The sequence below is a fragment of the Astyanax mexicanus genome, chromosome 2 (genome assembly GCF_023375975.1).
Source record: "Astyanax mexicanus isolate ESR-SI-001 chromosome 2, AstMex3_surface, whole genome shotgun sequence".
NCBI classification, from domain to species: domain Eukaryota; kingdom Metazoa; phylum Chordata; class Actinopteri; order Characiformes; family Acestrorhamphidae; genus Astyanax; species Astyanax mexicanus.
Genome location: NC_064409.1, coordinates 48,243,744 through 48,266,686, shown reverse-complemented (window position 1 = coordinate 48,266,686; position 22,943 = coordinate 48,243,744). Strand labels below are relative to the sequence as shown.

The window sequence follows — 22,943 nt, the reverse complement described above, 5'->3', positions numbered from 1 at the left end:
CTTACCCAATCCCTAACCTAAACCCTAAGTCTAACCCTACACCTAAACGCAAACATGAAAAAACTAACCCTAAACCTAACCCTATGCCTAACCTTAACCATAAAAAAACATAAAAACCCAGCTCTTACCCAAACCTTAACCTAAACCCTAAATCTAACCCTACACCTTAACTGAACTGTTAAGATTAGAGTTTGAGTTAGAGTTGGGGTGATGGTTACATTCAATAGGGAATCATTTACATTCACTTTATAGGCTCCATTGCATTTAATAGACATGCAGCTGAATGTTAGTTGAATGTTAGTTGAGTATCTATGAGGCATTTCTAATGGACCATCCAAATAAATATCTGCATTAATGGGAAAACCAGACTTCGCCTTAAATTGTTATATTTGCCTTATGAAAAGAGAGGCCTCCAATTACCCAACTTTAAATGGCATTATATGAGATGGCACCCCTTGCCTGGATGGGTATAGAACAACAATCCATTCCAGATCTTCCACTGTGATTTATACTCGGCTGTGCTAAAATGTATATCTGTTATTGTGTTAATGTTGCCTAAATCTCAATACTCATTATCATCATTACTTACATCACATCTGTCCCTGCATAGTATCTGGATATTATACTTTGACCAAATTCTGTTTACACTTCTGGTAAATGTGCATTTTACCCTCTGAATGTGGTTTGAGAGATCCAGTTTTAATGCCATCACAATGCAATGTGTTTACACCTGATCTGATCTCCAAAACTGAATGTTTATGCCAAGAGCAAACAGGCCCGCTGCAGTCAGACTGTGTGAGATGATTGATTGAGCCTCTCTGTCACTGTGTGTGTTAGTAGCCCAGGAACTGTATGTGAATGAGAGTGAAGTCTTCAGAAATGTGTGTAAGCAAATAAGAATCACTGTAATAAAGAGCAGAAGCAGAATTGCAGCGTTTTAGTGCTTAGTCAGACCGCCATACCTTAATATACTGTGTTAATATACTGTAATATACTGTACTTTCTCTTTCTGCTCTCGTTGAAGGCGGTCGCATTTTCTTTCTCTCCCTCTCCTCCCCTTATCTCTCCTGCTTGGCTTCTCCTGTCTCGTCTGGCACTGCTATTCCTTAAGAGACTCTCTTCACACTGCTCTTCAAACTAAAAGAAATGGATTTGATCAAATGGTCTCTCAATGCAATTGACACCATCTTCTCGACGAGAAGCCTGGGTTCGGGGGAACCTGCTTGCGTCCTGATGGAACGTTTGCAGCTGGCTACACGAGGGACGCGTGGGAGACGTGGCGGACCGTGTGCCTGGCGACTCTTTCTGTGGAGGACATCGAAGACGTCTACCTTTTCGGCACAATGATCACAGGGTTCTTGCTGATTGGATTAGGCATTGCCCTAGTGTATCGTGAAATTAAAAGTGTGGGGACAGCTGTCAAGGGCCCCCAAAAGCTGCCCGACCTGATTGATGCGGTGGGCAGAGCTGTCGGCACTCAGACTGTGACTTTTAACCGCAACATGGAAAACATCTCGGAGAAGCAAACGGCTTTGCAAAGGAAGGTGGAGAAAATTGAGACCATGATGGACAATAGAGAGTGACCATGCTAAACTGGAGAGCGGTCACTCGCCTAAACAACTGAAGTCTAATCTGCTTTCGGCTCCCGCCCTATCAGCACTCGGCCTTGTGGATGATAGGGAGCATTCCTCCAAAGAACACTGTGACTTTGAATCTCTCCCTGTTTACCTAACGACCCCCCCACCTCCCGTACCCTTTCCCACGCCTTCATTGCTTGGTCTCTTGTGTATATTGTATGTGCCTATGTGCTGAGGTTTTTTTTGATGTTCCTAAACTGTGCTCTTCAGGGCACAGTCTAGGGGTATGTTTTTTTTACCCTCTTCTTCCCCCTTGTATCCCTCTAACTGAAGAAATGATTGGCGGCGCGTGCACACGCTGCGGCTTACCCTGTCTTCCTATCCTGTCCTGTTTCCCCCTTGTATGTTATTGTATGGATGGGTTGACGGCTAATTTCGCTGGTTGACCATGTGACAATAAAGGCAATTCTATCTTATACTTTACTGGCTGTTCTTAATGTAAAGGGAGGCATGAAAGGGTAACATTTTATAATAAGGGTCATAAAAAACAGTACTAAATGTAAGTTAAATAATGTCTCAATTAATTATTAATTATTAAACATTACTAAATGTCAATGCCTAAACATGTTGTAAATAATAATGAATTGAGACATAATGATTAATTACATCGTAAGTAGTGTCAATTAATAATTAGTTGAGACATTTTCTTTTAAATACTTTTAATTAATGTACCCTTATTGTGAGGTTAAACATGATTACTCATTGGTTAAATTGAGACTTTTTAAGTCTTCTTATTGATGTAAAATAAAAGGACTTAAATTAAGGATTAACATATTACACTAAATCTGTTGCAGAATTATATATATATATATATATATATATATATATATATATATATATATATATATATATATATATATATATATATTTAATTTTTTTTTTTTTTTTTGCAATTGACATTATCAGACACTAAGCACAAACTCCCAATCCATCAAACTTGACACCCAGTATTTTTTTTAAACTGCCCTTTAAATTTACCTTCGTATGTTTGGATTAGTGCACTAGATCCTATAATTCTTCACACACTTTTGTAATGCACAGTGAACACTGAAATGTTTACACATCAGTGTTTCTGTTTCACACTTTCCAAAGATTGATGGTAGCTAAGAAAACCTTAGCTGGATATTTCATTTCATATTTACATAAGTAGATATTGTCACCTTGCAAACCTGTTTTGGCAGTTTTTCACTATTAATAAATAAATCAAATCCAGTAGAAATGACTCAAAATATCTTGAAATAAAATATTTCACATTGAATTCCATTAAAAGCTAAGAATATTTCCATGTACACAAAAAAATAAGCAAAACGTCAGACATTTTTATGTTGCATTTTATTTTAATTGTTAGAATAAAGGAATACAAAGCAAGAGCTCTTTAAGAGGTACACATTAAAGAATTCAAATAAAGCAGCTGAAATTTAAAGAAGACAGATAATAATAGCCAGAAGACTTTCGTTAGGGTCACAGTACGTTGTTTCCATGGCGAACAGTAAATAGATGATTAGGGTATTTTTTAACTCTTTGTTTCTGCACTTTGTTTCGTAGCTTGACACTCAGTCTGGTTACAGCTGCACTCTTCCACATAGGTGTAGGTGTGTTTTACTGAAACTCCATTTGCACAGTTGAGGGTCACTACACGGTTACTGGTACGACTGGCCTGACAACAGCTACAGGATGAAGAGCCCAGCTCAGAGTACCTGAAACACAGACAGATATATTGAGAAATTTATATATAAATGTATAGAAACAACCTCCGTGACTGTGTGTGTAAAAAAACTGTGTGTGTATGGAGGGGGTGGTGTACACACTTGCTGTAGCTGTTACAGTCTCCTTCACAGTATGTCTGTTCCACTCTGCTTTCTGACCAGCAGTCGTTGTCACTGATGTAATCAGAGGTGGTCTCTACTTTACATCCCCGCTCCTTCTCCACACCTGTAACACACACAAACCATACACACACAGGAGCTTAGAGATTTCTTTTTCTCCGACATTGAACAAATGTGACCAAAAATGACTGACCTGTCCTAAAAATATTGAGAAAAATATATATTTCTGTAAGGAGATACTTACAAACTTGGCAGCAGCCATCAGCTGAAAGCTGCACTGTACCCTGCAGATCAAAAATCACACCATAACATCACATTACATTAAAACACATTTTTAGTTTTTACTTTGTTAATCAGTTCTGTAAAACAGAGCTGGGCAACTGAGGGCCAGTACGGTTGGTTACCAAATTCCCCCACCCCTAGTTCTGTGTAGTTTAAATAACAAAGGTCTGGTTGATATCTTATTGAATTTATATTAAAACGTATTGATGTTCCCGTCAAATGTTTGGACACACTCTTTTCATTCAATGTGTTTTCTTTATTTTCTTCATTTTTTACATTGTGAATTTAATATTAAAGACATTAAAGCTGTACAGGAACACATGCAGAATTACTATATTTTTCGCGCTATAAGGCGCACCATATTTTAAGGCACATTATCAGTCAACGTCTATTTTCTGGTCTAGTTTCATACATAAGACACTGGATTTTAAGGCTCATTTTAAGAGACACTATAAGGAATTAATTCAGCAGGTGTCGCCACTGGGTGGTGGGGGGGGACTTAGTTAACTAAGTTAAGTAAAGCTAAGCTAAGTAAACAAAACTGTAATTAAAAAATACTTTCTTTTAAAGTCAGTTGAGGGCTGGATGTTAATCTACACAGATTGTTCTCCTGAAAACTGTTTATTTGGGTGAGAAAAGCGCTTTCATTTATTTACAGTAAGCTTGGTAAGCTTCAGTAAGCTTCACAAATTTCTCCAGTAACAGGTTGCAGCATTAGCATTAGTGGCTAACCGCTCCAGCGGTGCTAGCTGGGGTTAGCAGCAGGCTACAGTCCTATAATACTCCCCCTAATGCTAATACTGCTCCAGCCCCGGTGTTGGAGAACTACACTAAAACTCCTGAATAACACTGCAATGTGGCGAAGTGGCTTTACTGGTCCTTAATAACTGACTTGTAGAATTCATGCATAAGACGCACTGGATTATAAAGCGCACTGACAATTTTTGGGAAAATTAAAGGATTTTAGGTGCACCTTATAGTGCGCAAAATACGGTACTTAGTTTAACAAAATGTGTGAAACAAACCAGAATATGTTTTATACTTTAGATTCTTCTAAGTACCACATTTAGCTTTGAGTTTTGCACACTGTTAGTATTGTCTTTATGAGGTAGAATCACCTGTAATAGATTTTTCAGCGTCTTGGAGGAGTTCCTTGAAGTGCCGAACAATAGTTATTGCTTTTCCTTATTTGGTTTTAGATCAGGGGATTGTAGAGGCCAAACACTTAATTGTTTTGTTTACTACTGAATTTATTATTAAAGAAAAAGACATTGAATGAGAAGGTTTGTCCAAATGTTTGATTGGTACTGTGTATGTATATATATATTAGAATTATTGGAATATAAAAATGTCCCAAATGAGTAAAACTGACAAACCGTTTGATTCACATTTGTGAGCTCTCAATTAAATGACCGCAAATAGCATCAAAATGTAATCCATGCAATCAAAAAAAAAACAGCTTATAAACAAAGATCAGTATCAAGTAGCACATGTATGTGTGTGTGATATTTACAGGCTGGCAGTCATCAATGTTGAATGGAGGACACTGGATCTTGTAGTTGGTGGGAATAAATTCTCCTCCAATGTTCGCACAGATGAACCTGTCACATCCTGGTTTTCTGGGCACCCATTCTGCTCCAACCTAAACCGAAACACAGATCAATAAAGATAAGGCTCTACACTACATGAACATCCACCCACAGGTCACTAACACCTCTTTACAGAAAAAAGATGAATCAGTCTTCTGCTCAGAACACTCCACCTACAAAACACATGCCAATTTAATTTGGCACTTGTTTTTACATTGTTTCAAAATCTCTGTGATGAATGTTTCAAAAGCATACGAAAAAAACGAAGTTGTGAAGTGTCAATGTTGGAGATACAATGGGATCAACAGGGACAGTACACTGACATGCTAGTCATGGGATAGCAGAATGTAATCTGATCATGACTTGTTATTTATGTGCACAATCTAGAAAACCCCCAAACCTGTATAAGGTGTTATCTTGTGAGTAAGGTTGGTGTGAGTGAAAGAGTGTGCAGTTACCACAGCTCAAATCCTCTACAGTTGACTCTTACCTGCAGTACATGTCTTGTACCATTGTGGCCAATGACGCACTTAGTCTGCACACATTTCCCACAGCATTCTTCGCCTAATGGCTCAATGTACTCAAATCCCTAGAAAGAGAGAGAGAGGGAGAGAGAGAGAGAGAGAGAGAGAAGCAAAGTTTTGTGTAAACATGTGTGGAAAAGTCTATGTTATTTGTGAATTTATTAAAATGTATTACATTTTGTGTTTGGCATTTTTATTATTATTTTATATACTAAATTCACAGATAGATAAATCGACTGGAAAGGTATGTTGCTTTTTGGAGCATGTACATTTCAACAGTAGTCATTTTGAACATAATATTTAATGGTAATTCTTTCTGTATAAAATCAAACATGCAATTTTTTATTAGTTTTTTTGTGTAACAAATAATTAAGTATGGTCAGTACTACCACAGATTGAAATCCACTTTTGACTAGTAGTTTTAATCTAGGAACAGAACCATTCCTGAAGTGTGTCTGAACTGGACATCTTAAAACATATGTGGTATAAAAGTTAGTGGGGTGGTCTTGGGACTAGAAGTTTGTAGGTTTAGTCCCCTGGAACAGCAGGAAATGGGGTATAAAGGAATATATATATATATATATATATATATATATATATATATATATATATATATATATATATATATTCAGTTAAAAATTAACTGCCCCTGTTTCTGAGTGTTTGTGTGTGTGGCAAGGTTCAATCCCAAGAATTGGTCAAATGTGGGAATATAAGTAGACTGTGGTACTGTTGTAATCAGTGGTACTGCAACAGTAGTAATAATCCACTTTTGTTCCTTCCTGTGCTTTTTTGTTTATGGCATATAAAAAAATCTGAATAGTCTGAATGGAGTGTGAGCTCAACACACAGAATTCCAAGCAATACTCACTGGCTCGCAGTCCTCATTGCAAGTCACCATTCCACACCTTATTTTGTACAGTTTTGAATTAGGATCCACCTCCCAGGTGCAGTGACACTCCTGGCAGTCAACCACAGGGGTTGTGGTTCCAGGCTGCAAGAGAGAATTTTAACATGTAATTATTACGAGGATGCACTAAATATTTGTCAACTGAAAATATTGTGCTGAAAATGGCAAATAGATCACTCACTCACTTTCACACAGTATGAAAGAATATTAATATGTCCCTGGATTGCCAACATAGAAGCATAAGCTAAGCTAATTTAGCTTTAGCATTTAGCATTTTAAGCATTACGCATTTTGTTTACTGCATAGCAAATGCAGTCATTCTCATTGCAAAGCTAATTATTTAGCTAAATATGACGTGAGAAGCACGTATTTGGTAATTGTATGGCTAAAATTGCACTGCTCAAGCAAATGTATAATTGAAATGGCAATACTGAGGGTACCATATTTTTTGACAAATATGGCACTGCTAAGGTAGCAAGCTGTATTTTTTCAAACGAAAATGTTCATTTTGGTGGATCATAGTTATTATGGACAATATGTAAGTGTTTTCAAAGTGAGGCTGGTATCACTCATATTTACCTCATACTCTATGTTTTTGTGCACACACACTTTCTTGGGATCTGTGAGAACAACACAAAACTCAGTAAGTTACACAACATCCAGAATCAGAAAGATCTAACACTATTAATATAGATTTGACTGTGAGAAAAGGAAAATAACTACTAATATTAATTAATGACAGATATTTATACCACATCTTAGTTCAGGGCAGCATTTTCCCTCAGGTACTGTGAGCACAGGAGCATAGCCAATGTTACACTTCCCATCAACGCTGGGGCAGAGGCTGCTATCACATCCTAGAAAAAAAAACAATGAAATCATGAAGTTTTGGGAATACGACCCAACAAAAATGCTTAGCATCAAGCAGATTTGCACACTGCCTGGCATTTTATTTGAGCTATTCAGAGAATGCAAATGAGGAATTTCCTGCAGTGAGGTTTAATGCAAAAGAACAATAACATATCATCACAAGATAGCTAAAAAATAATGCTTTATTAAAGTATGCAATCTTACGGCAGGTGAATATAGTGCAGCATTCATCTGTGGGGTCTGTCTCATTGGCAACAATAAAGCCAGGTTCATTGCAGATGACTGGGTTGCTGTTTGAGCACTGCTTAGGCTGACAGGTCACAGATGCAGTTGCTGCTTCACATATACAGTCCTGGCAGTTATGCTCGAACTTCTCTCCAAGCTGTCATTAGGAGCAAACATAGAAGATTTTGTTGCAACCTCAATTGTCGGTCCAACAGACACTGCAGACTGTAGTATAAAGGCCTGTACCACAGTTATAAATTAGAATTTAAATTGTTTATTCAATCCCTATATTCTGTCTGGACTGGACTGCCCAATGTTTTTAATTATAAAAGATCCCAGGGCCCTCATGCAAAGTAAATAATCTAACAAGTGAAGGATAATGGTAAAAATTGTACAGTACACAATTATAGTGTCAATAAAATAGTGTATATAGTAGCATATGTGGTATGATGCATAGGATAAATAAGCAGCAGAGCAAAAAAGAGTAAAAGATCACTGGGAAACCATAAAAATGGGAAACCATTAAATGATTATTGTTATCTTACCTCTCGTGCTTGCCCAGAAGGATCCAGGCATCCTACAAAAGCAGAACATACAGTGAAACAAATCTTACTATATAATACTTTGGCCTACTTAGATACTATAATGAATTGTGTTAAACTCGTGTGAATTGCACTTGAGGTTTAATGAAACATGATAAATACAAACTTTTGTTGAATAGCCCACCTCTGTTCACCCCCAGCATTCTAAAATACAGAACTTTTATCAGACGCTCCCAACAGACTTACAAATCTAGCAACAGGGGCATAGCATTATGCACAAACAAAGTTCTCAGTGTTTTGTTTTAAATATTCTACCAATGAAGTGTGGAGGTACCTTGAACTTGTTAATGGTATAAAATACTGATTTCTTTGCAGGGGCAATGGTATGCCCCATCATTAGCATTGTAAGCCTGGTGGGAGCATCAGCTTAAAGCACTGGATTTTAAAATGCTGGAGGTTAAAAGAGATGGGCTATTCAGTAAAAGTTAATACTCGTCATCTTGTTTCACTACAACATCCCAAGTGCATTTCACACCAGGGTTTGTTTTTAACTACTGACTAGGTTTAAGTAAGATGTATGTGTGCTCTGTTTGAACAGGGTATAGACTGTTCACTCACCACACTTGTCGACACACACTCCTGAGTCCTTGTTGAAGAGCATTGTGCCATCAGGACAGAAGCAGCCTTCAGTAGTCACGTTCATAGACTGCCCATCAGGCCTTACATTAAAAAAAGATAATACAGGACATTTAATCTTTCTTACAATCAGTCAATCAGAAAACATCTTCTAATTTCAAAAGTAAAAAAAGTCTTTGTTCAGACTGACTTGTCTTTTCTGACCTGCCACTAGGGATGGAAATGTAATATTAATATGTTTTATGATAGAAAATGTGGTAACGCTTTCTATGAATGTCATCTCTATTAGACTCTATAACATGTTATAATGCATTCATAAGGCATTATAAACATGGCTATAAATATTTATAAAAATGCATAACCCATTATAGCCATGTTTATTAAGCATTATAACTTGTGATCATAATACATTATAAGCTGTGTTTATAAGATATATGTTAAAATAGTTAATCTCTATTGTTAATAATCTAGTCCCACAATGAAAGTCTGTCACTTTACTTAGAGCGCACAAAGACCTGTTATAATGCATTATAATTGACAATAACTTTATGAGGAACTTTATGAGTGGTTAAAAATATATTTATAGGATTATTGAGGGTTTGTTTATAAGTTGGAATCTTTTTCAGTCATAATACAGTCTGTAAGCTGGGACTGAGTTTCTTGGTATTGATGTATAACATTTTTATAATCACAGCTATTAATGATTTATAATCACAGTTTATAATGCATAATAATCATGGCTATGATAAATTATACATTTTTATAAATATGTATAGTCATGTGTATAATGCCTTATGAATGCATTATAACGTGTTATGAGTATGTTTATAGAGTCTTATAGAGATGACATTCATAGAAAATGTTACCGAAAATGTTAGTAAAATGGTGATTTTAAACACAGTTCTCATTTATATACATGCAATGTTTACAGCATATGTTATTGTCTGGCAAGCATTACAAGATTTCACAAATTAATTGTCAGAGTCTGTTGTAGGCATTCTTGCCAGTTTTCTATGGCTTTTATAATGTTCATAGTAATATTAGAATTCTATCAGCCATATCAATTAGTTATTAATACAAATATATTTCTACAAGAATCAGCCCTACTCTCAACTCAACTGAACACGCTAACTTAAGGATCTACATTATTAAACTCAGACATTGTGACCTGTGAAAAGATATGAACTGTACACAGACTGTATGTTCTGTACACATGATACTGTTATAAATGTAAGGTCAGGTGTAAAAGCATGTATAAACATGTGAATTGTGTGCATGAAAGCATACTTGTCTTGACAGGTAGGAGGTTCAGCAGGTCCACAGGGTTTGTAGACTTTGTTTCCTTCACAACTAACAGCTGAAGAATGACAGCACACATTTTTATTAAATTAAGGAATATAGTTGGACATAATCTTACAATTATACAACAAATATTACAATAAATACAACACAAAGACATTTTACATAATTATACATTTAATTGCTATTATCTATTCGGACAGAATGTGACACTAGAATGGAACTAAATAAAGAGTAATAACACTGCAGGCTGTGTATGATCAGTTGGCTTACTGCACAGATTAGTGTGGTTCCTCCAGTGTAAGCAGATGCCGAACTGAGAGCAGGCACTGGCATATGTCTGCAAACTAGTGCAGACCACAGCAGGGTTGGTCACGTGACAGCTGTCAAACTGGCAGCCTGTGAAGTAGTTGTCCGGCGAAACGTAAGGATGACATTCCTTAAACAAGCTGTAAAAGAAGACATGAGCTGTCATTTTTTTAAAATATACTTTGTGTTTAGTTCCCTAGTGTAATGATTTTAAATGTAGTTCTCACTAAATATATGATGATGTCACTATTGATGGTCATAGACAGAGTTAGGTGTTTTATATATGTATGTTTGTGCTTAAGGGTTTTATTTTGTAATTTAATATACAATCTTGATACACAGATACTCACTCAGTCTTAAGAAGTTCACACACAGGGTTGGCAGGGCATGGTTTCTTTGTGGGTGCAGAGGTGGGTGGCACAGTGGGCGGCTGGGGGCAGTCTGGATTGTACAGGTCTTTGGCTGGCCAATAGTCTGCCATCACTGCACAGTCATCTATGAGTTTCCCTCCTGGTAGCATGCAGTCATCATTCTTGTTATTGTTGCAGGTACCTGAGAAAAATAAATGCAACCGAATGTTAGCAAATGATAATCTACCTTCATAAATAATTACGAGAATGCATTAATAATTTAAACAGACAACCACATCCAAAGTTGAGTTAGCTGATCAAAATAAGCTAAAATGAAGATAAGCTTAACCTAGAAAACACCGTCTTGTTCCTATATTATTTCAGTAAATATTCCCATACCGCAGTGTCCCTGTGTATTTTCCCCAAAATGTCGGAACGGCAGGTTGACACTGAAGCCTGTTACTCCGAACGCCAGCACAGCTTCCAGCTGTGGAATCTCCACAATCATCTTCACACCTGTGCCCAGCACTCGCAAACCATTTTTGGCAAAAGGTAATTTCAGTGATGTATGTCCAAATAAAGCCTGTAAAGATTAAATACAATAGAAAAAGATATCCAGAATATGCATTCTGTTAGGGTTAAATGTAAACTGCTGTCAGTGTAATGCAAAAGAAACATGTTTATCTCCAAAAAACATCTCTGCATGAAAAGAAAAAAAAACAACGGATGTAAGAATTTATATGTCAACATTTAAAATTTAAAATGTAAAAAATAGAAATGTAAGTGACAATATTGTTAATTATACCACAGTTAGTTCTGATCCTGCAATGTGATTTGCTGAGAGACGTTTTATGAGTGCCATTATCAGCCAGTATTGCACTGTAACCGAAGCTCTCCACATACAGTTAAGCTATTTTTGCCACATACAGGTAACCTAGCGACAAAGCAGCATTTACCTTCCATACAGCTCTGCTATAAACAGAGCAGCAATGGAACTATTTTAACTCGCGGAGGGTTTATAACCAAATAGATCGTATTTTCTCGTCCTCTTTAATTCAAATGGAACTGTGGTATAATCGCTATAACGCGTACTATTGGCACCACTGTGCCATGGATTGCTGTGCTGTGCCGTAGATCAGCAGTGCCATCATACAGCAGTGCCATAGGACACGTTATAGCACGAACCTCGCGTGTATTATTGCTTAAATAAACTCAAGAAAATGAAAGAAATTCCATTTAACAGTCATAACTCATTCTTTTTGATAGTAAGAAAAAGAGAACAAGAAGCAGAAGTTCAGTCTCACCTCTAGTTTGGCAGCTCCTATGAGGTTGTTGTTTCTGAGGGTGATAACCACACCATTGTATGACACAATCAGAGCTCTGGGGCAGGACACAAACTCTCGAGGGTCACAGTTGACATTATCAATATAAATTTTCAGGTTGTGTTTGGGTCTGATTTCCTCCATTAACACATAAGTGCAGTTTCCTTGATGACTGTAGAAGTGTCCATCAAATGTTTTATAATGAGGATCTCCCCACCCTTCACAGAAGCCTAGGCAGGAGACAAGATGCAGTAGTTTAAAAAATAATGAAGGTTAACAGAAATTATTACAATGTAACCTGACTACAAAAGCAGTAAATAATGTTTATTGTTTTAACTTTGTCTTTTACACATGTACATTTCTATAAATAATAACAGTCAGAACAAAAAAATCATAAAGAAATAACTCAACAGGAGAAAAAAAAACACTAAATATTCAATTTTAAAAGACTGTAGCAAGTTATATATTTATTCCCTTAGACTGCTTGTTAGTCAGTTTTAACAGTTCTTAAGTTAAGTGTATGTTTGGGCTTAGGTTTAGCTTCTGGACTAAGTTAAGGTTATGATAAGGTAAAGTTTTAGGTTAATATTTGAAATGCTTTAATTTATAGTTTATTTGCTTTCATTAAAAAAAAAACTGATATAAAAAAAAAAAATTGTTTCCAAAAATTTGATTTTCTATAGGTCTTATGCATTAGCATGCAAACGTTTGGGCACCTAAATTGTTGCTGTTACTGTCAGTAGTTACATTAGGTGAACAGGAGCTGATCTGACTCCTTAAAATGCATAAAGGTAAAATTGAAACCTTCTTTTTAGCGAGACAAGGGTGAGCACCATGCAAAAGTTTTCTTTTCTGCTTTGGCCTTTGTCTTTTTATCTGTACTGTAAAAGATGTAAATTTTAGATTTTAATATTAAAATATGAATTAAATGTGTCAAATATTACACTATGGGCCCTCTTTTTGTGGTCTATAGGCAAGCGCAGCACAGCTTCATGCACAGCTTGATTTAGGGCGTATCAGTTTGTCTTTGCTATCATACCTCTTGCCCGGCTCAAAACGTGCAAAAGGCATGTACTAATTCTCTTAATGCACAAACAGGTCCTTTACAGCAACGGAAATATAATTTTAGTTAGAATTGTGTTTATTTTTGATGTAAAAGTTAGATTAGCACACAAGGAATTAAAATACACTGTTTTGACGGAGTGTAAGGGTGTAAGTAAGGTCCTATGTCTTTTGGAAATCAGATCATCTTAGCTTTGCTTATTTACTGTAACAGTTTCCATCTGTATTGATCAGTGGTGCCCACATTTGTACACTCTGAATTGTGTTCTGTTGTTTTGAGCCTGATTCACTCACAGTCACAGGCATATTCTTCACAGCAGTAGTTCTCATCCCACACCAGCACAGGCTTCTTCCCGTTTGAACATGTGATGTTTTTAAGAGGTGGGCACTCATAAGGTATGATCTCAATGATGTTGTCCTCAATGCACCGAGCCATGGTGCAGTTACAGATCTCGAAGGTCTCATTTTGCTACCAGAAAAAAAGCAATAGCCAGTTAATCTTGGTTTAGGCACAGTCACACAATATAGTACAATTTATCTCTGTGCTCTTCTTAAATCAACATTAAATTCCTGAAAAAATCCAAAATCCAAACTTTACAAAAGTAGACAAAAACGTATTTAATTTCCAATGGTAGTTAAGGTAAAATATTTTATTATTGATTCATTTTAGAGTTGTTCTATTGGTCTATTATTATGACATATACATTTTTTTGCATGACAGCAATGGCATGCTTTATTCATACAATTAAAAACTCTTTCTTAAACTCTTATGGATAGTATCTGGAAAAAAATCCTTTTTCTACTTGTGTTGGCTATTAAAGTATATAAATACAAATCTGTAATGAGTATAATCTATATATAATCTTATATACTAATATATATACTAAGATAATATAACATATTTTTTGCTTTTTCTACTACATCTACTTACATTTACTTCCCATGTTGGACAGTCATAATTTGGCGTGGTGCTTGATGTTGGGGTTGGACACGGAACAGTTTTGTTCTTAATTTCACAGACCCCTGAACAGATCATAGTCAGGCAGATACCTGAACCAATGTGAACCATGTCGAATATCGTTTCTCCTGTAAAAAAAAAAAAAAGTTAGAAGGTCAATGTCAAAAACACTTGCTGGTTACACTGCACATACATTTTGCCCTAATTTCAACTCTGATTCACAGTCCTGTGAGTCTGTGCTTGTTTACTAATTTAACAAATGGAATATAAAATAGATGTTGGACCTCCCTTTTGCTAGTTTATTTGATCATTTGCATTCATTTCATATAAAAATGATATAATATTATATTCTAGCATTTTATTCTACATTTTAGATTAATATTGAAGTCATCAAAACTATGAAGGAACATCTGGGTTTTTTTGTTGTTTTAATTTGCTAAAAATAAGGTCAAGTGAAAAAAATAAAGAAACATACAAATAAAATACCATTTGTGTTTAACAAATGTTTATGGTATCAGGGTTGAGAACCATATATTACCACATTTATCATCTCTGAACTGAATATGCACTGGTAAATTCAGTATTTAAATAATGTTAATTAAAGCCCCACTAGGTAGGACTGAGATTTTGTGCTCGTGGGCTCCCCCTACAGTTGCAGAGTGTAATAAATGTTTCAGGCCGATTAGTTTGTAAAGAATGAACCAGTAGTCCTTGTAGAACTGTTAGAACTAAAGGTTGGAAAGCAGGTCGCAGTTCTCGCAAACGTTGGTCGCGGCCGCCTCGGAAAACTTACAAACTCAGAGGAGCCCGGCACAGACACGAGAGCACCGCTATTCCTCCTATTACACCTCAGTGGAGCGCTGCAGTGAGTTTTAGGCTGTAATTTTACTCAAAAATCAAGGAAATCCTACCTAGTGGACTTTAACATAGTTAAAATTAAAGGTTAAAATATAATTTGATTTTGCAGATGATTCTGCAGTTCTGGCATAAATCATTATTTACATTCAGCATCAGTAAGAAAGGTAATTTAAGAATTTAATTTTGAGCATGTGTTTTATAGATTTATAGATTAAATTGAACTCTTGTTACATTAAATTCTAAGTATGGGATTTGCATATATCTGCCAACTCTGACGAATTATAGTTATCCAGTGTTAGTACCTGGTGGCTGAATACAATCATACTTTCACAGTTTTAGCAGTTCCAGTAGAGTATATAAATATACTATTACTTTCTCAAAAAAAGTGATCATTACAAAGTGGGTGTCTGTAAAGATTTGAAAATATAGAGTAAATAAAATTTGTTATAATAATATCACATTAAATTACTAAATAAAAATTAATCACAACTTTAATCAGCATCAGATTTACCGAAATTAGATCACTAACCTGGTTCATAATGTACCCCATTTATTACACAAACACACACTGTGGTGCTGGGAACTCTGGACGTGGGTGATGTTCCTGTTGTCGTAGTTGTAGTTGTGGTTGTAGTTGTTGGTGTAGATGAAGGTGTAGGTTCTGGATAAGGTGTTGTTGGTTCAGTTATGACCTCTGTGGTAGTTGTTGCTTTGGTAGTTGTTCCAGGTGTAGTTGTTTGCTCAATTTCAGGTGTTGTAGTTGTAGTTGTTGTTGTTGTAGATGAAGGTGTAGGTTCTGGATGAGGTGTTGTTGGTTCAGTTATAACCTCTGTGGTAGTTGTTGCTTTGGTAGTTGTAACAGTTGTAGTTGTTTGTTCAGTTGTAATTTGAACTTGTGGTTCTGTCGGAATAGAATTTGTAATAAGTTGAGCAGTCACAGGAGTTGGTTCAGGAGTTGTTGGCTCAGTAGATGTTACCACTGAAATCGTTCTTTCTTCTGGTGTTGTCACAGTAGTCGTTGATGTAGTTGGAGAAGGAGTTTGCTCGGTTTCAGGTGTTGTAGTTGAAACATGAGTCACTCCTTTTGTTGTTGTAGTTGTTGGTGTAGATGTGGGAGTAGTTCCTGGGTGCGGTGTTGTTGGTTCAGTTATAACCTCTGTGGTAGTTGTTGCTTTGGTAGTTGTTCCAGGTGTAGTTGTTTGTTCAATTTCAGGTGTTGTAGTTGTAGTTGTTGTTGTTGTAGATGAAGGTGTAGGTTCTGGATGAGGTGTTGTTGGTTCAGTTATAACCTCTGTGGTAGTTGTTGCTTTGGTAGTTGTTCCAGGTGTAGTTGTTTGTTCAATTTCAGGTGTTGTAGTTTTTGTTGTAGATGAAGGTGTAGGTTCTGGATGAGGTGTTGTTGGTTCAGTTATAACCTCTGTGGTAGTTGTTGCTTTGGTAGTTGTTCCAGGTGTAGTTGTTTGTTCAATTTCAGGTGTGGTACTTTTTGTTGTAGATGAAGGTGTAGGTTCTGGATGAGGTGTTGTTGGTTCAGTTATAACCTCTGTGGTAGTTGTTGCTTTGGTAGTTGTTCCAGGTGTAGTTGTGTGTTCAATTTCAGGTGTGGTAGTTTTTGTTGTAGATGAAGGTGTAGGTTCTGGATAAGGTGTTGTTGGTTCAGTTATAACCTCTGTGGTAGTTGTTGCTTTGGTAGTTGTTCCAGGTGTAGTTGTTTGTTCAATTTCAGGTGTTGTAGTTTTTGTTGTAGATGAAGGTGTAGGTTCTGGATGAGGTGTTGTTGGTTCAGTTATAACCTCTGTGGTAGTTGTTGCTTTGGTAGTTGTTCCAGGTGTAGTTGTTTGTTCAATTTCAGGTGTGGTAGTTTTTGTTGTAGATGAAGGTGTAGGTTCTGGATAAGGTGTTGTTGGTTCAGTTATAACCTCTGTGGTAGTTGTTGCTTTGGTAGTTGTTCCAGGTGTAGTTGTTTGTTCAATTTCAGGTGTGGTAGTTTTTGTTGTAGATGAAGGTGTAGGTGCTGGATGAGGTGTTGTTGGTTCAGTTATAACCTCTGTGGTAGTTGTTGCTTTGGTAGTTGTTCCAGGTGTAGTTGTTTGTTCAATTTCAGGTGTGGTAGTTTTTGTTGTAGATGAAGGTGTAGGTTCTGGATAAGGTGTTGTTGGTTCAGTTATAACCTCTGTGGTAGTTGTTGCTTTGGTAGTTGTTCCAGGTGTAGTTGTTTGTTCAATTTCAGGTGTTGTAGTTTTTGTTGTAGATGAAGGTGTAGGTTCTGGATGAGGTGTTGTTGGTTCAGTTATAACCTCTGTGGTAGTTGTTGCTTCGGTAGTTGTTCCAGGTGTAGTTGTTTGTTCAATTTCAGGTGTGGTAGTTTTTGTTGTAGATGAAGGTGTAGGTTCTGGATAAGGTGTTGTTGGTTCAGTTATAACCTCTGTGGTAGTTGTTGCTTTGGTAGTTGTTCCAGGTGTAGTTGTTTGTTCAACTTCAGGTGTGGTAGTTGAAATATAAGTCACCTCTCTGGTAGTAGTTGTTGTTGTAGTTGTTGGTATAGATGTGGGTGTAGGTTCTGGATGAGGTGTTGTTGGTTCAGTTATAACCTCTGTGGTAGTTGTTGCTTCGGTAGTTGTTCCAGGTGTAGTTGTTTGTTCAATTTCAGGTGTTGTAGTTTTTGTTGTAGATGAAGGTGTAGGTTCTGGATGAGGTGTTGTTGGTTCAGTTATGACCTCTGTGGTAGTTGTTGCTTCGGTAGTTGTTCCAGGTGTAGTTGTTTGTTCAATTTCAGGTGTTGTAGTTTTTGTTGTAGATGAAGGTGTAGGTTCTGGATGAGGTGTTGTTAGTTCAGTTATAACCTCTGTGGTAGTTGTTGCTTTGGTAGTTGTTCCAGGTGTAGTTGTTTGTTCAATTTCAGGTGTTGTAGTTTTTGTTGTAGATGAAGGTGTAGGTTCTGGATAAGGTGTTGTTGGTTCAGTTATAACCTCTGTGGTAGTTGTTGCTTTGGTAGTTGTTCCAGGTGTAGTTGTTTGTTCAATTTCAGGTGTTGTAGTTGTAGTTGTAGATGAAGGTGTAGGTTCTGGATAAGGTGTTGTTGGTTCAGTTATAACCTCTGTGGTAGTTGTTGCTTTGGTAGTTGTTCCAGGTGTAGTTGTTTGTTCAATTTCAGGTGTTGTAGTTGTAGTTGTTGTTGTTGTAGATGAAGGTGTAGGTTCTGGATGAGGTGTTGTTGGTTCAGTTATAACCTCTGTGGTAGTTGTTGCTTTGGTAGTTGTTCCAGGTGTAGTTGTTTGTTCAATTTCAGGTGTGGTAGTTGAAATATAAGTCACCTCTCTGGTAGTAGTTGTTGTTGTAGTTGTTGGTGTAGATGTGGGTGTAGGTCCTGGATGAGGTGTTGTTGGTATAGTTATAACCTCTGGGGTAGTTGTTCCACGTGTAGTTGTTGGTGTAGTTCCCTCACTTCCTGGATAAGGTGTTGTTTGAGATGTTGTAGTTTCTTTTGGTGTTGTAATAGTAGTTGTTGGAGAAGGAGTGGATTCACATGGTCTACAACAGAGTGCTCTGATTGTATAGTCCAAACATTTGTATGGGCTATTCTCCTGATCATCTTTCTTACACACCAAACCAAACGAAACATTACAATGAACAACCTGACCTGTCTCCTGCACAAATTCATCAAGGGACATGTCAGGATTGCTGACAGCCTTGCACTCGATATCTTCTGGAGTTTCACATATTGTCTTTCCAGCATCCCGGATGTTTTCATATGTTTCTAAATCATTTCCCTTCCCTGTAACAGGGTCATAGACATTAAACCATTCTGTCCAGTCACATATAATACAGGGGGTGGTTTCTTGAGACACTGTTGGAGTTGGTAGAGTTTGGGTAGTGCTCGTTGGTGTTGGTGTTGTTGTTGTTATTGTAGTAGTTGATGTGACTTCAGTAGTTGAAACCTCTGTGGTAGATGTAGTGAATGTAGTTGTTGGTTCAGGAGTAGTTGATGGTGTTGTTCGGCAGGGCTCACTGGTCTCGATGACGGTGCTGTTTATACAGATGGCATAGTAGCACATGCCCATATTGTCTGTTACGTTATATATGACATCAGTGTCACCATATTCTGTTCCATTGTAAAAGCAGCAACCTTTGAGGAACAAGAACAAAAATATTCTTATCTATAGAATAAAGGTTACTATCACTTCATAACTTCTCAATTGTTACTGTATTTTCGTACCCTCTCGTGGTGAACAAGTTGCCCTTCCATGTTCATCGCAGAAACTGAAAACACAAAACTGTGATTACTCTGTGTACTGTTTTTTTTTATGCAAAAATAATTTATTCACATAACATTGTAAATTATGGAAGTATTTAGGTCAAGTCAAGTCAAGTAGTTTTACTGTCAATACTGCATATGTACAGGACATACAGAGAAATGAAATAACGTTACTCTCTTTTCCAAATTTTACAGCAAGTACAGATAATAGATATAATAAAAGAGAATGGGAGACACTATATGCACAATACAACAGGGACACAAATAGACATACGTAGACAGAAGACAACAGTGCAATATTGATGGTGATGGAGATGGAATGACAGTATAAACAGAACCCGTATAACAGTAGTGCAAATATGGTATATAGCTTAAGGCTGATAAGGAGTTTTTGGGGAATTAAAGTGTGTATGACAGTGCAAGTATAGCAGTAGTGCAGGTATGGGATGTGTAGTGCGTGTGTAGTGTAGTATGTAGTTTATCTGACATACCATAAAGTGCACGGTTTATCACTCGGTATTTCCTCTCCAGTTTCGTACTCTGTTCCATTGATGAAACATCCTTCACATTTTTCTACGCAAATCTTTTTCTCCTCATCAAAAATGGGTTTGTCCTCTGGACATGTTGGATAACATCCTACGCAACACATAAAACAACAACTCAGGACACAAATGATTGGACAGTAAGTAGAATGTGGGTGCACAAATGGATATTTTTTAAACCAACCACGATATCTTAGAGACATATAGGCAAGCCATCAACTGTGCATCGCGCAGCTTGATTTAGAACGTGTCAGTGTGTCTTTGGTATCGTAAGGATGCAGAAAATACACGCCTTGCGAGGCTCAAAACATGCAAAAGGCATGTACAAATTTTCTAGATAATCATGGGTGCCACTTGCCACTCCCTTTAACTCTGACATTGGCGGATTGGTATCTTAATGACACGGTGCTTCTGCGCTTCGTCGCTGTGAAGATGGACGAGCAGATCATTTACAGGAACAGCGATGTTATTTTATTTTGTATTCTGTTTTTGTGTAAGGTGCGGGGGTGTATGCGTGTTGAGAGCGTGTAGCGCAACTGCGTAGCTGCGTTAATTTTGACAGATGATTTTGATGTAGTTTTAGTCTTAGTCTTTTGACTAAAATGTATAATAGTTTAGGTAACATTTTCGTCTTTTGGTTATTATTAGTTTTAGTCTAGTTTTAGTTATCAAAAAGTGCAATAAATTTCATTGTTGTTTTCGTTTTCAAGTATTAATTTTTATTTAGAAGAGTAGGTCGTCAACAAATATTATATAGTATAATAATATTTAATAATATCTTAGTTTTCATTAACGAAATTAACACTGCTGCGTAGCTAAGATACGTTTGGCCATCTGACTGTTGTCAGGGTTCTAATCAGTCAGTGGAGCACCTGTGCACCAGAAATTGAGAAATTGGGTGTAAGGTAGCAATAAGCATGGCGACAAGCCTTGCGCAGAGTATAAGATAAGGCCCAGTCTGTGGAATGATACCATGAATTGTGCCGAGGTAAAAGTGGTTTCAGGTCACCCAAAATGCCTGCAATATTTAGAGTGTTTAGACCAGGCTTCTTAAAATCTGTTTTTTTTTTTTTTTATCTGGACTGCCGCTGATCAGCACAGTTGACTGGCCTCCCTGCTGTTGATATGCCTGTGCTTGAGCATGTTCTGAATCACCATACTGTGCTAGATGCCAAGCCTCCAGAACCATATTATCAAACCATTTTATATACTAAAGCAAGTCTTTAGTGTACGTCATCTAAGCAACATCAATTTATCTATGCAAAACCAACAAATATTGGGATTCATATTTAGGTAAATGGTAGACTGTAGCCGTTTGTGGCCAGTGTCTATAAGCATTGTTAGCATAGCCTTTACTGTTGTAAACTCAAGAAGCACACTTCAGGTAGCAAACAGGCCTTGGCTCATTGAGTGAGGTAAGTGATTAATCACGCCAGATTTTTTGCTTAACTAATCCCTTGTAGTAAATCTGATTTGGAGTATCTAAATCTGGTTTGTTGAATTTGTTGAATGTTTTCAATTTTACGCAAAATCTGTTTATCCTTGAGGTAATCCAATATCTCAGCTTGCACCTGAACATGAAATTAGAGATGGCATATTGTCATTTTGTTGCTAGGTATCTCTAACACCAGCAAAGATAGAAATAAGAAAAAATAATAAATCCAATTCTGTAATTAATCTAACACTCAAAAAGCACCCACTCTTCTTGTGGCATAGCAATTAAATGCACATCCTGAATTTACTTACTTAATTTGTGTTAATGTGTTTTTATTCTATTTGTACCATGCTTTATTTGTTTGAAACCAATTTAACACACTTATATTTTTAGTGCATTACTGTACATAATAGTTTTGTGCTTTGCCTGCAAATGTCTGTTTCAAACTCAAAGGTAACTAAAAGTGGAAACAACTTGTTTATCCACCAAAAAAATATTTTAATTTAATTACAATATCATAATGTATCTTAGTGCGTAACATGTAAACTAAATTAAACCAAACAGTATTGTAACAACTCACCCTCCAGGTTGGGTAATGGGTTTCTGCAAATGCCATCAGGGTTCAGGCAGGTTTTGTAGCAGGGTGTGTGACAGGGACTGTAGTGCCACAGGCATTCAAGTGGATCGTTGTAAAATTCACAGAACACAGCTATTTAGGAAAAGCACAGATACACATTAAACCCCTTAAAATAAAACAAAACACATCAAATAAAGGTCATATCAATACAGTAGTTAAGTAGTACTTTTTTAATAATAAAAAAAACAACTTTGTTTTGTTGTTGGCAAAACTGCTGACAATATTATTAAAAAATATATATATACTACATGAATTGTGTAATATGATGTAAGATGTGATATGCAGTAGGATGTGATAAGATACTTATTAGGATTAAGAGGCTACGATTTAATATATCATGATATATTGTGATATTTGTAAACAAGACAATGTATAGCAATTACAATAGTTTTTTTATAGTATAAAAACACTGTCATTTATAAAACCTGAGTATAAGAAAAGTTGACTTTTCTTGCAATCACAAAATGAATAACTGTTTGACACCAATCTTTACATATAAACTAAAGATAAAAAATCTATATTGTGTTTTTGAAAATCAATACAGTGTTGCAGAGTATCATGATAAGATATATATAACAACACCCTTATTTTGCAGTACAAAAAGAACAGGTAAATTGTATAATGTAGGGGTGTCACGAGATCAAAGATGATTAAAACATGAAACTATTTCTTGTCATGCTTAAACCTGTCTCGCGGAAAGAAAAAAAAAACAGTTTAGTGTGGACTTTTTAAGATGGATCTGACAACACAGTAGCAATGACGGTGAGTGCGGCAGCAAAGCATTTGGAGCAGCTCTCAGCAGAAGAGGAATATTTGGGTATTCGCATAAAAGATGCTTCTGCTAAGTTGTATGTCTGGCTACAAAATTTTGTTTT

General features: G+C 36.5%; 1 protein-coding gene and 1 long non-coding RNA gene across 22 annotated transcripts in view; one reads left to right on the top strand and one right to left on the bottom strand.

The window, feature by feature from the left end:
* Positions 1–2,952: 2,952 nt before the first annotated feature.
* Positions 2,953–22,943, bottom strand: part of LOC103026144 (mucin-2-like) — a 36,758-nt gene continuing 16,767 nt past the window's right edge. Inside the window, exons 25-49 of one of the 3 annotated variants that reach the window (XM_049474421.1) lie at positions 22,012–22,140; positions 19,946–20,090; positions 19,416–19,459; positions 18,598–19,325; positions 16,800–16,992; positions 16,320–16,673; positions 15,729–15,857; positions 14,315–14,469; positions 13,678–13,852; positions 12,304–12,551; positions 11,399–11,582; positions 11,000–11,201; positions 10,614–10,789; positions 10,329–10,398; positions 9,024–9,124; positions 8,409–8,440; positions 7,843–8,020; positions 7,521–7,625; positions 7,348–7,388; positions 6,730–6,852; positions 5,825–5,923; positions 5,259–5,387; positions 3,708–3,747; positions 3,446–3,569; positions 2,953–3,334 (exon numbers count right to left, since the gene is read on the bottom strand). In XM_049474421.1, the coding sequence (XP_049330378.1) occupies positions 3,151–3,334; positions 3,446–3,569; positions 3,708–3,747; positions 5,259–5,387; positions 5,825–5,923; positions 6,730–6,852; positions 7,348–7,388; positions 7,521–7,625; positions 7,843–8,020; positions 8,409–8,440; positions 9,024–9,124; positions 10,329–10,398; positions 10,614–10,789; positions 11,000–11,201; positions 11,399–11,582; positions 12,304–12,551; positions 13,678–13,852; positions 14,315–14,469; positions 15,729–15,857; positions 16,320–16,673; positions 16,800–16,992; positions 18,598–19,325; positions 19,416–19,459; positions 19,946–20,090; positions 22,012–22,140 (4,088 nt within the window). In that variant the 3' untranslated portion in view covers positions 2,953–3,150. Of the gene's footprint in view, positions 3,335–3,445; positions 3,570–3,707; positions 3,748–5,258; positions 5,388–5,824; positions 5,924–6,729; positions 6,853–7,347; positions 7,389–7,520; positions 7,626–7,842; positions 8,021–8,408; positions 8,441–9,023; positions 9,125–10,328; positions 10,399–10,613; positions 10,790–10,999; positions 11,202–11,398; positions 11,583–12,303; positions 12,552–13,677; positions 13,853–14,314; positions 14,470–15,728; positions 16,674–16,799; positions 16,993–18,597; positions 19,326–19,415; positions 19,460–19,945; positions 20,091–22,011; positions 22,141–22,943 lie in introns of all 3 variants that reach the window. The other 2 variants (XM_049474422.1, XM_049474420.1) reach the window with 2 other exon arrangements.
* On the top strand, positions 15,768–18,640 carry LOC125799002 (uncharacterized). 19 transcript variants are annotated; one of them, XR_007437785.1, is made up of 7 exons: positions 15,768–15,857; positions 16,320–16,454; positions 16,833–16,958; positions 17,337–17,429; positions 17,556–17,657; positions 17,826–17,894; positions 18,147–18,236. It is a non-coding gene; the product is annotated as an uncharacterized LOC125799002 (long non-coding RNA). The 19 variants fall into 19 exon arrangements; XR_007437779.1 differs by lacking the exon at positions 16,320–16,454 and adding an exon at positions 16,467–16,580 and having other exon boundaries at positions 15,821–15,869; XR_007437795.1 differs by lacking the exons at positions 16,320–16,454; positions 17,337–17,429; positions 17,826–17,894; positions 18,147–18,236 and adding exons at positions 16,467–16,673; positions 18,078–18,134; positions 18,396–18,467 and having other exon boundaries at positions 15,821–15,869; positions 16,800–16,925.